The 14,770-nt window shown below is 46.7% G+C and overlaps 1 protein-coding gene across 1 annotated transcript in view; it reads right to left on the bottom strand.

Annotated features, from left to right (window-relative positions):
* Positions 1–14,770, bottom strand: part of ME2 (malic enzyme 2) — a 55,950-nt gene that overhangs the window by 20,080 nt on the left and 21,100 nt on the right. The window contains exons 7-11 of the mRNA XM_082275517.1: positions 10,918–11,027; positions 6,415–6,512; positions 4,936–5,049; positions 1,241–1,355; positions 419–561 (exon numbers count right to left, since the gene is read on the bottom strand). Coding sequence (XP_082131643.1) covers positions 419–561; positions 1,241–1,355; positions 4,936–5,049; positions 6,415–6,512; positions 10,918–11,027 — 580 coding nt within the window. The remainder of the gene's footprint in view (positions 1–418; positions 562–1,240; positions 1,356–4,935; positions 5,050–6,414; positions 6,513–10,917; positions 11,028–14,770) is intronic.

Raw genomic sequence — 14,770 nt, 5'->3', positions numbered from 1 at the left:
GAGCTCTTAGTCGGGGGTGTGTCGTCCTGGCAAATAGGAGAGCTCTAAGTCGGGGGGTGTGTCCTCCCGATTAATAGGAGAGCTCTCAGTAGGGGGTGTGTCCTCCTAGTTAATAGAAGAGCTCTTAGTCGGGGGTGTGTCGTCCTGGCAAATAGGAGAGCTCTAGGTCGGGGGGTATGTCCTCCCGGTTAATAGGAGAGCTCTCAGTAGGGGGTGTGTCTGATTTCTGCAAACAACTACTTCCACAAAATCGGCAAGGGTACTTCTCTACTGCGTTTTGGCAGGGGGCAGGCTTTTCTTTTCAGGCTGTGGCAAACTGTACTACATTGCACACCTTTTATTTTATTACACTAGGAATGCATTTAGCGGATTTAAAACTAAACGTTAAATGAGTCTTTAATCTGCAATTTCATTTTACCTCTGACCATGTGTATGCTTCCTCCGCCGTACACTCCGCCTGCGTAGTTGGATTACTGAGAGCGAATATGACCGGCCTCTCATTAATTGTACTCATTGCTTTAACAATGTCTTCTGTAAACAGTCTTCCAGCCCCGGCAACACCTAAATAGATAATATTATTTAATGTAATCAATGTTTAGATGTTTTATAGTTTTAGATGTACGATGGCAGGGCAGCTCTTCTGTGCTAGATCTAGTACCTAGTACATGATCTAGCACTTCCGGGTCGGGGGCACGCTCGCGTGCAGACTGGCGACCCGGCTGTGCTGCGATAAGACACCACACAAGCCAATCAGCAGGTGCCAGCCAATAGATGTCTGCCGGTACCCGTTGATCGGCAAGGAGAGAGACAGTGGTCTTCCCATGTAAACAAGGCAAAGCCTTTTCCTGTCAGTGGGAAGTGATGGATTTTGATTCCTTGCAAAGCAGGGAATACAATTTACCACATCCCTTTCGTAAAACCACAACATAGTACACACAAAAACATGTTAGGCACACAGTTAACCCTTTGATCGCCCTAGATGTTTAACCTCTGGTTGGGAGGTGCTGGGACAAACAAAGGTCAGGGGATAGCTCTGTGGGAATATCCAAGACATAGAGGGGAGGGGGGGAGGAGCCTCAGCCCACCAGGTTCAACATATAATTAAAACATCACTTTTGGGTAGATTGAACTTTACTGTAAGCTGGCATATACCCAAAACTGAAATGAATTGTTTGGCGTGGAGTGGCCCTTTAACAATTAAGATGCTTATAAGGGACATAATACCTCTATCATGCCTTACCTATAATGGCTGTGGGCTTCAGAACATTGACAGCATCCAGAAAGCTTTTCACAGATTGATCAGGAAAGGAGTGTGCAAAGGACTCTTGGTTACCGTCTACTCCTTCCTTACGTTCCTGCAAAAAAAAAAAAAAATTTATGTTTTTAGCTCTGCGCAATACATAATGCAGGACCAACTTCTCTGCCAGCAAAGTGCAAATTTTCCAGAATCCTCCTGAGATTATCTCAAACCATTATCATTGTTAAAAAACACGTTTAGATGGTGTAAGATTCTTGGCTAAGCCCCTTGGCTCCGACTTGAGACATCCCACGGCAGCTGCTGAATCTTCTGTGCCAAGATGTGTAGGATTCCTTTACACTATTTAAAATATCACTGACTGCACTGCCAACCACAGGGGACAGTATAAAAACATCAATTCAATTATTACATAAGCAAATCATAAGCAAAACATTTCAGCCCAGGTTACAAAACCTGATTTTTTGGCAATACAAGATCAGGGCCATTGTCCCCTCCCTTCCTGCAATCTGCTTTTTATTATTCTTCTTCAGCACAATGCTCCCTCCCTAGGATGTTAATAAACGTTCTTTCCTATTAGTGCCAGCAGCCACCACTTGCGTGTGGCTGCTCGCTCTCAACCCTGGATGTCACTGACCACTAAGGTCTGCACTGATAAGCAGGAGCAAATCAGAATGGTTTGCGATCATGTGACCACTATGTCAGCTATCACTGCCACCCATGCAAATGGCTTACAGCGCCGCTCAAGGTGCCAAGTATGCTGATCCGATGATCCACTGTATAGGGTCCATTCACACTAGCCGCCTGACAAGTCGTGGTCGGTCGCTCGCCATTGATTAGCACAGGACCCGTTCTAATAGGAGTGACACAAGTCGCTCCGACTTAGAAAAAAGGGTCCTGTACTACTTTGGGGCGACCTGGAGGCGACTTGCATTGACTTCTATTATATGAAGTCCGTGCAAGTGGCGCCGAAGTCGCGGTGCACGCTGTGCACCACGACTTCACAGGTCGCCCCTGGAAGTCGGATCGCGCCAGTCTGAATGGGCTCTGTGTTGGTGTCTAAATGCTCATTCCAGGAACATAGGATGTTATTTACTAAAACTGAATGATACAACATCTGGCGCAGCTCTGCAAACAAACCAATCAGCTTCCAGGTTTTATTGTCAAAGCTTTATTGAACAAGATGAAGTTAGAAGCCGATTTGGTACCATGCACAGCTGCACGAGATTCTGAGTGCATCAGCTTTAGTAAACCTCCCCCATAGCGTCAATGCAATGTAAAGGCACATGCACATCAAACAGCCCAATGTGTGATAAGAGTAGAAAGCAGCCTCAGCTCCTCCTAAGCCATGCTCTCTGATGCATTTTGCTTCACCCCTGTGGCTTAGCCATAGAGGTCTTCACAGTCCTGCCTATTTTAAAGTGACAACTTTGAGTAAAGCCCCCCCCCCCCCCCCCCCAACAAAAAAAAAAAACTTGTGGCAAAAAATGTAATCTTCCATGGACTCAACATGCCTCTCAGCAAATAGCCTGGGGTGTCTGCTTTCCAAAACTGGGTCATTTAGGGGGTGTTTATACTATTCTGGCATTTCTGGGCCTCCATAACTAATAGTAATTTAGAAAAAGTGAGGGAATAACGCCCTTTGAAAGCCTGAAGGTGGTCATTGGTTTTCGGACCCCGTACAAGGCTAGGCTCCCAAAAAGTCTCATGTGGTATCCCCATACTCAGGAGAAGTAGCAGAATGTGTTTTAGGGTGTAATTCCACATTCACTCTTAGCATGTGTGAGAAATTTCTCATTCAAAATGACAACATTGTGTAAAACAAATCAATACATTTTGTAATTTTCCAAAAACGTGTGCCAAAAAATAAAATCTTCACTGCACTTAACACGCCTCTCAGCAAATTGCTTGGGGTGTCTACTTTCCAAAAAGGTAATTTGGGGGTGTTTGTACTAAGCTCGCATTTCAGGGCCTCAAACTGTGATAGGTAGTGAGGAAGTGACACTAAGAAATGACACCCTTTGAAAAGCATGAAGGTGGTCATTGAATTTTGGGGGCCTGTATGTGGCTAGGCCCCAAAAAGTCTCTCACATGTGGTATCCCCATACTTGGGAGAAGTAGCAGAATGTGTTTTGGGTGTAATTCCACATTCACTCTGAGATGGGTGAGAAATTTCTCATTAAACTGATAACTATTTTCCAAAAACTTGTGGCAAAAAATAAAACCTTCTATGGACTCAACATGCCTCCTGGCAAATACCTTGGGATTTCTACTTTCCAAATTAAGATAATTTGGAGGGTATTTGTACTGCCCTGGTATTTTAGCACCTCAAGAAATGTGATAGGTAGTACAAAAGTAAAAGCGGTGTAAATTCCTTTAAATATATACACCATAGTTTGTAGATGCTTTAACTTTCACCCAAACCAATTACCGTATTTATCGGCGTATAACACGCACCTCAATTTTAGGAGGGAAATTTTAGGAAAAAAAGCTTAAATTGGAAATAAAACAGCTTTGAACTCAGAACTTTTAAATCAAATGCAGCCTCATCAGTGTCCAGCAACGCAGCCTCGCCAGCGCAGTGTCCAGCAACGCAGCCTCGCCTGCGCAGTGTCCAGCAACGCAGCCTCGCAGTGTCCAGCAACGCAGCCTCGCCGCGCAGTGTCCAGCAACGCAGCCTCGCCGCGCAGTGTCCAGCAACGCAGCCTCGCCGCACAATGTCCAGCAACGCAGCCTCGCCAGCACAATGTCCAGCAACGCAGCCTCGCCAGCACCATTGCACAGAGCGGGGGCAGGCCAGGCCGAGGAGAAGAGAGGACGAATGGCCGCTGTCATCTGAAGTCCCGGCGCCTATGAAAGACGTCACACATCCCGGCATTGGGCCACTGTGCTGTCTATCATAGGAGGCGGGACTTCCTATGACAGCGACCGCTCGTCCTTCCTTCTGCTCGGCTCGGCCCGGCCCCCCCTTCCTCTCAGCGTTGCCTGGCTTTTTTTTTTTTTTTTAATATATCGGTGTATAACATGCACTGCTGTTTTGCCCTCCATTTTTAGGAGGAAAAAAGAAATATGGTAATATGCATGTATTGGAATTTTTTTTTTACTAAAGACGTAGCAGAATACATTTTAGCCTAAATTTATGATGAATTTGATTTATTGGATATTTTTTTTATAACAGAAAGTAGAAAAAAAAAATGTTATTTTATTTTTTCTTTTCAATTTTTAGGATTTTTTTGTCTATAGCGCAAAAAATAAAAAACCCAGTGGTGACCAAATACCACCAAAATAAAGCTCTATTAGCGTGAAAATAATGATATAAATTTAATTTGGGTTAAGCGCTGCATGACCGTGCAATTGCCAGTGAAAGTAGCGCAGTGCTGAATAGCAAAAAATGTCAGTGTCATGATGGGGGTAAAACCTTCCCGAGATCAAGTAGTTCAATGTGATGGTGGCTGCAGGGGAGAGGAACCCCTGTGCGCTGTCATTGGAGGGGGGCTCTGCGGGTGGGAGGCGAGTGCTTAGGAACAGGTTATATGTTACACCCTAAATACAGGTGTAACGTAATATATTACTAAAAGTGAACTTATCCTTTCAGACTTCCTGTGATCCCCAATGGGGGAAAAAGAAAAATAAAAAAGCTGTGGCTATGCATACACATTACAGATATCATTGTGGCTCACCTGGACCAGTAATCCATATTTATCAAACATCCATATCTGTTCTCGGGCTGCCTCGGCTGACATGCCATTTTCCATCATGGCCATGACGATGAGGTTGGCAATACCTAAAGCTGCCTGGAGGATGTAGAAAGTAGGTTATTGTACTAAGAGTTAAATCTAGTGTGACAGCTGGCACAACCGTTACAAAGCTGGCAGAGTATAATTGTGAGCCTGACGTTCTGGGATCATTTTAAATCGTTAGATTTATAACTTTTGTCAGGGAAAAACTGCAGCCTACTCACACTGTTCAAGCTGGGATCCAGGATATAAAAACACTAATTAATTCAGCTCTTCATTTTTTTTTTTTTTTTTTTTTTTTTTTAATGCAAGCAGATCAAGTACAGGTACCTGGAATTAGGTGCCTAAAGCCCCTGTACAGCAGAATTCTGGGAGAGGAAAAAGAAACCGCCAAGTGGGCGTTGCTGCAGTGTTCATATGCTAGCAAGGAACATGCTGATAGGAGGAGAGAGAGATGAGCTCATCAATCTGCTGCTTCTCCTTTTACTGTTCAGTCAAAGGGTGAGGAAGGCACAGGACCTGTAAGTGGTATGGAACTGATAAATCAGGTCCACTGTAGGTCATCTACAGCCCAGGGCGAACATGCCAAATGGCACCACCCACCCCCCCAACATGTGTGATTATATGTCAGCAAACCCCCCCCCCAAAAAAAAAAAAAACATCCAGCACTAATCTGCATGCTCCCCCCTAAGCATAAATCCCCCCTTTCTCCAGGAAAGAAAAATCCACCCCCTGCTGAAATCCCCCCTCCTGGCACAAATCTTTACCCCCCCCCCCCAACAGCTCAAATCCACTCTCTCCCCACATGACCCCAGCACAAATCCCCCCCCCCCCAAAAAAAAAAAAAAGAAAAAAACCTAAAGCGGAGTTCCACCCAAAAGTGGAACTTCCGGCTCATTTACTCCCCCCCCTCCAGTGCCACATTTACCACCTTCCAGGGGGGAGGGGGGGGAACAGGTACCTGTTTTTGACAGGTACCCTTCCCCACTTCCGGGAGACAGCGCCACGGCGCTGTCCCTTGGAAGTTTGGCCCCCTCCTCCTTCCCCCGTTGCCAAGCCAATCCGAATGCGCAGCGCGCATAGTGCATGCGCATTAGGGACCCGCCCGTGAAACCGCAAGGCTTCACTGCCGGGTTCCCTCCCCGGCAATGGCGGCGGCAGCACCCGTCAGCCGATGGAAACATCGGCTGCAGTGCCGACATCGCAGGAAAGGAAAGTGTCCTAATATTAAAAGTCATCAGCTACGGTTTGTGTAGCTGTGGACTATTTTTGGAGGGGGATCGGGTGAGGCTGGAACACCGCTTAAAAACGTTCCCCTCCTATCACAAATCCTATCCCCCCCACTCCAGATCCTCCCCTGCTAGCACAAATACCCCCCTTTTATAGGTGTATACCCAAAAGAAAAAAAAAATCCTTGCATACCTCTCCAGCACCAAGGAACAGAACTCTTTGCTCCGTGATGGGTTTATTAATAGCATTCTGTGTGGCGAGAAGACCAGCCAGCGCCACCGAAGCCGTACCTAAAAATATACAAGAGAAAAGTAAAAGCTCAATTAAAACAAGCTGTACAGGAGAACTTTCAGCTCTTATTTATACCAACATAACTTGTCTGTTCTTCTTTGTTAGGAGAAGTAAAGCTGGCCAAACATACAACTTTCTTGTTCAATTTCCTTATCTAAAATAAAATTGAACAAGGAAATTGTATAACGTATGGCCTCCCTAAAAGTTACATAGTTATATAGTAGGTGAGGTTGAATAAAGACAATAGTCCATCCAGTTCAACCTGTGTAGGTGTGTGTGGCTGTAATCATCTCACATAGCCCTGAATGTTCTGATCCTTGAGATGTACGTCCAAGAGTCTTTTGAAAGCCACCATACTTCCCGCAGAAACCACCTCTTGTGGTAGAGAATTCCACAATCTTGTAGCCCTAACAGTAAAGAACCCTCCTCGTTGCCCGAGGTTAAAACGCTTCTCCTCTAATCGCATTGTATGCCCTCGAGTCCTCATGCAATCCCTTTGACTGAACAGCTTATTTTCTAAGCTGAGATCCCCATTGAGATATTTAAAAATTACTATCATGTCCCCCCTCAGGCGTCTCTTCTCCAAGGAGAATAAATCAAGCGATTTCAGACGCTCTTCATAATTAAGGTCCTCCAATCCCCTAATCAGTAGTTGCCCTTCTCTGGACTCTCTCCAGCTCCAACACATCCCTCCTGAGGACTGGCGACCAGAACTGGACAGAATACTCCAGATGCGGTCGGACCAGAGTTTTATAAAGTGGAAGGATTATAGACTTATCTCTGGAATACATCCCTTTCTTTATGCATGCTAATATTCTGCTAAAGTTGGCAAGTCACAATCAATTTTATTGCTGGTTTTACTGCCTTTTTTCAGCTGGTGCAGAATAACAGTTGATAGTTGGATGGGGGGGGGGGTACACCCAGCACAGAGCATTGTGTTACCCCATCAATAACGTACACTATGCAGGCAGAAGTTTAAGAACACCTGGCCATCATGACCGTATCAGTATGTTGAATATCCCCATTCAAGAACTGTGTGGTTAAAACCGGCTCTGCTCCTCTGGGAAGGACTTGAACATAACATTTTAGAGTCTTTGTAGAAATCTGTGCCCATTCAACCAAAGGTGAGGTCAGGTGCTGCTGTTGGATGAGAAGACCTCACAAATGGAATTCCAATACATCTCAAAAGGTTTTCAGCAGGGTTGAAGTCAGGGCTCTGTGCAAACCACTCAAAGTTTCTCCACGTCAAACTCATCAGACCATGTCTTTATGGAGCTCATGTGTGTGGATGGAGGAATCTGCTACTTTATTTGTTCAGCCTTCTGATTAAATGAAAAAAAAAAAGGAACCACCAATGGCCAGCTTTAGTGCCCCTGATGTCACTTATGACGAAGCGCGTATGGCGGAGCCGAAACACACACGCTACCACGCATGCGCAAACAGCCGCAACCTGCCTGGTGGCAGGTGACGTGGCAAGTGACAATCCGCATCTGGTGGCATGCGACGTGGCAAGTGACACGCTGAGGGCTCCCACTGATTCTGTATTATGGGGAGTTGAACTATTTCATTTTGTAATACAATGTAATAGAAATAATGTGCTTCAATCATCCTGACACGAATATCAACCACGGTGCCGTGATGATTGAAGCACCAACACCAGCCATTGCCCCGCCAAATTGCCAGTGAAAAACCTGGCCTTGGCATAATTTTCTACCACGCAGCCAGTCCCCGATACCAAAATGGTTGGGGCCCGCTGGTGTAGGTGTTATGGTCAGACTTTTTCTTGATTGTCCAAAGACTTTTTGGCCATATACTGTAGCGTATGCTCAGGTTATCATATAAAACGGGCCTCACCACTTAAGAAATGTGGGTGTGTTAGCCACAAGAGCCAATAAAATATTAAAGCAACCCTTTCATCTGTGAATGGTATAGTAACAATTGGCACATGTGAACTATTCTGCTTATTAATAACTCAGAGGTGTATAATTAATGGGAAAAAAAACATTGCTCAACTTTATTCCTGAGCGTTAGTTATTTCCTGTTGGAGGACACTATCTTGCCTCTTGCACAGCAAGGTTAAGCCAGTTTATCAATTACATCAGACACCACTGCCCTTCCTGTAACAGTCACTGGGCACTGCTCTGTGCATGTCAGTAGTACTGTAATATGCCATAGCAGACACCAGGGGGTTGATTTTCTAAAGGCAAACATTGCAAAGGCATTTACCCTTAGCTTAGTAAACTAGGTGAAGCTCTGCTGACTTATCCAATTATGTGCAAGCAAAATTCCATTTTTTTTTTTTATAATTACACATAATTGAGTATTCTTTGCATATTGAATTTTCACCACATCCACTAAGCCAGGGCTTGACAAATTTGTCAGCTAAAAAAGCTAGGAGCCAGTTTTTTTAAGTCCAGAACTGCATGTCCAGGGTATCAGGCAATAAGAATTGCTCACGCCTGCTGCCAAGTAAAAAAAAAAAAAAAAAAAGACTGAACATTGAAAAAAAAAAGTGGCACTGATGAGGCTGCACTGATGTGCACTGACAGGCGGCACGGGCAGACGACGCTGATGAGGCTGCGCTGAAGAGCACTGACAGGCTGCACTGAGGGGCGCCGATAGGTGGCACTGATGGGCACTGACAAGCAGCACTGATGAGGCTGCGCTGATAAGTGCTAATTAGGCTGCACTGACAGGTGGAACTGATGGGCACTGATAGGCAAAACTGCTGAGGCTGCGCTAATAAGCACTGATTATTGGCGGCACAGTGGTGTAGTGGTTAGCACTTTCACCTAGCAGCAAGAGGGTCGCTGGTTCGAATCCCAACCACGACACTATCTGCCTGCAGTTTGCATGTTCTCCCTGTGCCTGCATGGGTTTCCTCCGGGTACTCAGATTTCCTCTCACACTCCAAAGACATGCTGGTATGTTAATTGGATCCTGTATAAAAAAAAAATTGGCCCTATTGTGTATGTATGCGAGTTAGGGACCTTAGATTGTAAGCTCCTTGGGGGCAGGGACTGATGTGAATGTACAATGTATATGTAAAAGCGCTGCGTAAATTGACAGCGATATACAAGTACCTGAAATAAATAAATAATAATAATAATAATAAATAGGTGCCACTTATGAGCACTAATAGACTGCGCTGATGGGCACTGATGAGGTGGCACTGATAGACGGCACTCCCCGACCACTCAGCGGCAGTAAGGAAAAGGTGACCGATCAAGCCCAGCCGTCAACCTGGAAAGATGTCGGAGGCGGGCAGTGAGAGCAAGCCACGTTCATCACAGCACCATCCACCAGAGGGCGCCGGTTTGCACATAGGAGCGTGTATCCCGCTCCAGCAGGCTGCAAAGCCGCGGCCTCCATTATTGGCCAGCCCAATGCTAGACCTCGCATCCACAGTTGGGCCACATGGGAGGATCCTGACTACTGCTGCGGTGTAACCCAGATGCCAGGATGCGATTTTCAGTCGCCATTGCGACCTGGCGCCTGGGTTTTGTCACGCCCTGCACTAAGCTACACTTGCAAAGTTCAAATTTCTTTGCAAAGCAAATATCCTATTTATCTTCTTTAGTAAATTAGGACTCCGCTGTCAATTTATACTCGGCTACCTCTGATACGGTCCACCGAAACGGAAGAGAATGCAGTTGCCCTTTTTTTTTTTTTTTTTGCGCGCCTAATCAGATCCAAAAGGTAGGCTGGTGTAAACGAACACAAGTCGGAATGCATGGACCTTCCGATCCAGTCCGCCCCCCCCCCCCCCCGTATCTTGTTTCACCTCCTCTTTGTAAATTGTTGAAAAAGAAAAAAAAAAAAAAAAAATCTCACTTTAGGGCTGCAGTAAAACCACCATAGAAGGTAAATCCATCAGTTTACAAGAGTGTTTTTGTCTGCCATTACAGGAGGCAGTAACAGAAAATAATCTACTGATAGAAAAAAAACAAAAAATCACACATTTAAAGTAAAAACCCAAAAATAGACTAGAACAATATATGTGCTAAATATCAGAGGTTCATCGGACCTTGCACTTCAGGCATTCCCCGCAATCATGTTTTCAGGATGATGTCACCCTCTGAATGATGGAAGTCAGGGAAAGGCGTGTCCATTATTTATTTATCTTTTTGGTGTGTAGATTTAAAGCGGAGTTCCACCCCCCCCCCCCTTTCAAAAATTAAAAAAATAGAAGTCAGCAGCTACAAATACTGTAGCTGCTAACTTTTAATATTGGCACACTTACCTGTCCTGGATTGTCCGTTAAAGTAACGTAATGCCGAATCGCAAAATAGGGCCTGGTCATTAAGGGGGCAAATCCTTCCGGTCTTAAAGTGCTTAAAAGATCTGCCACCTAGCAAGCAGGGCTTGTACAAAGAAATCCAGCCAAAAAACAAGAAGTCATACCTTGAATGTCATCATTGAAAGTGCAATATTTTTCCCTGTACTTCCTCAAGAATCTGAAGGCGTTGTGGTTCCCAAAGTCTTCAAACTGGATAAGAGTATTCTGACCATATCTGAGAACATATAAGAGTATATATTCTGCCATTTTAAACTGGAATTAATATTCGACCACAGTCAACTTTTAAATGGTTTGATTTATCACAATATACCAACCCCGTTCCGGCCAGCCTCAGCATCTCTTTGTCAGGGTCTGTACGCCCAGGCAGGGGAAAAGATTGGCCGATAATGTGGCCAATGTGATTGGCTGTCACAGTGATAACATGATCAGAAGCCAGCAAGAACTTCTTTGACAGCGGTCACTGTGCTGAGAACCAGTAGTGAGCGCACTCTCAACACAGAAAGCTCTGCTGCCCATGGGTACATACAGTGCATCCAGAAAGTATTCCCAGCACTTCACTTTTTCCACATTTTGTTATGTTACAGCCTTATTCCAAAATGGATTAAAATTCATTATTTTCTTCAAAATTTAAACAGGCAATACCTCATAATGACATGAAAAATGTTTGTTAGAAATCTTTGCAAATTACCGTAAAATCCATTTCTCTGATGTTCATTGATGGACACAGCTCCTGATCTTCTTAACCATTGGGTTATACTGCCCCCTACAGGAGTAGGACAGTAGGCAGAAAAAGTCTGGCTACGCCTATGGGTAGTCGCAGGGGGTATACTCCTCTCTGGGTATACTCCTCTCTGGGTATACTCCTCTCTGGGTATACTCCTCTCTGGGCAGTGGCGTCACTAGGGTTGGTGTCACCCGGTGCGGTAACTCATGGTGTCACCCCAACCCCTTTTAATAATGTGTTTTTTTTTAACTAATGTAACTCGTAAATCATAGCTCCCATATAACACTAAATGTAATGGCAATAGCGACATTAATAACTAGGAGAATTAAAATGACCTTTAAATTACAATATCATGCATCCTCCATGCATCTCTATGGGGCAGCGGATGTCATCGGAGACACCTCCGCTGACACCTGCTGCCATCCGTATCCGATCCTGTGCGTGAAATCTGGACGGATGGAAACCCTATTTTTCCATCCGTTCAGGGATTGGATCGGATGATTGCAGAGAGGCGGTCCACTCTCATCCGATCCCCCATAGAGAGCAGCGAGAGCTGTGACACCTCCCTCTCCGCTCTGCAAGCGGAGACGGAGCCGTCATCCGCCGGCTCAGCGGGGATCGGCAGGTCGATCCTCGCTGAGCAGCACGGATCCGCCTTTTTGCAGTGGAGACAGTGCTGAACTGGAAAGCTTCTCCAACAGAGGAGGAGGAACAAGCATTTTGGGGGAGACCAGGGATGAAGGAGGACTGCAGTGCAACTGGCTGCATTGGCAGCTGTGCTCTGTGAAAGTGAAACTGCTCTTGATGAGAAAGGACTGCAGGCTGCAGCCACTACATGGATGGGACTTGACTACATTGCTGGATGGAGTGGAGAGAGCTGTGTGCAGAGCAGCAGAGCCCACTGAAAATCTGTCTTTGGTGGGCCAAGTCCAGGCTGGACTTCTGGGGAGTGGAGACCATTGCCAAAAGTAGGGCTGCAGCCTGCATGCAGAGAGAAGAGTTTGCGGTTACTGAGTCTGTCACTGTGCTAGCCAGCCTGTGCATAATGCAGCATTAATAAGGGACAGACAAATTGCACCAGTGCCACCAGATCAATTATTTGCACTAAGTTCACTTCACATCACATCACCCGGCCTGGCCGCCCGCACATGACTACTCACCTCCTCTCCCTAGTCCCCGCGACTGGCTCCGCCCCCGCCCGCTCTGCCTGAATGTGAGAGCAGGGAGTGAGGGAGGGGAGGCTCAGGGCGCGCGGCCCGGCCCAGAGGAGGCGGAGCAAAGAAGTCCAGCCTAGGCACTGGCTGGCAGCAGACTGAGTGACACTGACACACTCACTGGCTGTCTGACACAGTACGTCTATGCGGCGGCGGCGGCGCAGCGGCGATGCCGGCCCGGCGGCCCGCACAGTAAGAGACAAGAGAGGCAGAGCGGTGTCACCCTCCACCCGGCAGACACCCGGGTGCGGCCCGCCCCCCCCGCACCCGGCTCGTGACGCCTCTGTCTCTGGGTATACTCCTCTCTGGGTATAGGCACTCAGTTTTGTTATAAGCATGGTCAGAAGAATTACAACACCACAGAGGGGTGGGTGCTGTGTCCCTCAATTAACATCAGAGAAATCGACTTTACGGTAGGTCAAAAATCCAATTTCTCTTTGGTTCATTGACAGAAACCGCTCCTGACCTTCTTAACCATTGGGGCGTCCCAAAACAGTGTGAAACATGAGGGGTGGGAACAGCAAAAAAGAAAAATTCACAAGGCCAAACTATGGCCCACCAGGTTAAAAAAAGGGAGCTCAACAAAAACAACTTGAGTCCACCCAAAAAAAAAAAAAAAAACAATACACCCTCAAAGAGGACCAGGTCCTCTAAACAGCAGCCTGGAAAAACCTTGCGGCCAAAGAAAGCATCCGCAGATGCCAACATATCCACTTTATAGAACTTTGTCAAAGTGTGCACCGACGCCCAGGTCCAGGCCTTGCAAACCTGTGTCACCGACGCCTGATGACAGAAGGCCCAGGAGGCACTGAGTGCCCAAGTAGAGTGCGCCTTGACAGGGAAAGGAGGAACACTCCTTGAAAAGGAAGATCAGTCAAGGCCTTTTTAGGAGTCTGGTCCACAGACCAGCATTTGAGCCAAAAAATGTGCCAAAGGACCACTGCTGAAATAGAGAGCCTAGCGACTAGGGGAAGCCGCATCCAAAGAAGCATCACAGAAAAACTGCAGCCCCTGGACCAACTGGTCCACCACCTCAGCAAAGGCAGGGGGGAGCTCCAGGTCACAGCGTAAATGCTTAGCCCACTCAGTCAGAGTTTGTGACACCAGTGCAATGGTAAATACCAGCTTCAGTACTGAACCAGCCGGAGTGTACATATTGCGGGCTACAGCCTCCACCTTCCTGTCAACTGAGTCCATAAAGGCTGGGGACTCTTCAACCGAAATCATGGTTGCTTTGTTCAATCTGGAGACCGGTGGGTCCACCACCAGTGGAACAGTCTACTTTTTAAGAAGGGACTCCTAGGGGTACCGCATAGCAAGTCGCTTAGGGATGTTTTGGTCATTCCCACTTTAGCGACAATTTTGTCAAAATAGGAGGGGAAAAGCAACACCTTTGCTGCTCTGGATGGCTTTTGAGTGCAAAAGGAAACCGACGCCTCCGTTGCAGCTTCAGCTGCATCCTCCAATTTTAAGATCTCACGCACAGATACAATCAGTGCATCCACCAGCGCCTTTTTTGCGTGCGGCTACAGGAGTGGAGGAATCATCCTCACTATTTGAGAACGCAGGGCGCGTGGTTGCAGACCCAGCAAAGTGACCCACATTAGTGGCGGCCGAATCAGATTCAGGATCTGAGGAGAAAGATGAGGAAGGGGAAGGCGGGGGGTGCTTTTTGCTAGTTAGTCGGCCAAAAATCACCTCCACCCGGGACACAAAGGACTCCAGGACTGCCGTCAGTGCGTCGATGGTTGGGACCCAGAGGGCCCCGTAGCCTCGGAGAGGGGATCAGGTGGGGAAATGTGCTCCAAGGACTCCATGAGTCAATAGAGGGACCCCACAAAAAGGGACACCCCCACCGCTCCGGCAGCACCACCCGGTTGCCAGCAACAGAGCACCCAATCAATCCTCAGCAGAGGAAGAGGAACCCACCACCCAGAAGAAACCAGGCACCACAGCCACCAGAAGAATCTGCACTGGAGTCAGCACCAGGGGATGTGGAGGGGCTCCCACCGCCAAAAT

The sequence above is a fragment of the Pelophylax lessonae genome, assembly GCF_965119305.1.
Source record: "Pelophylax lessonae genome assembly, chromosome: 1".
Lineage (NCBI taxonomy): Eukaryota > Metazoa > Chordata > Amphibia > Anura > Ranidae > Pelophylax > Pelophylax lessonae.
This window is presented reverse-complemented; position numbering and strand designations above follow the sequence as displayed.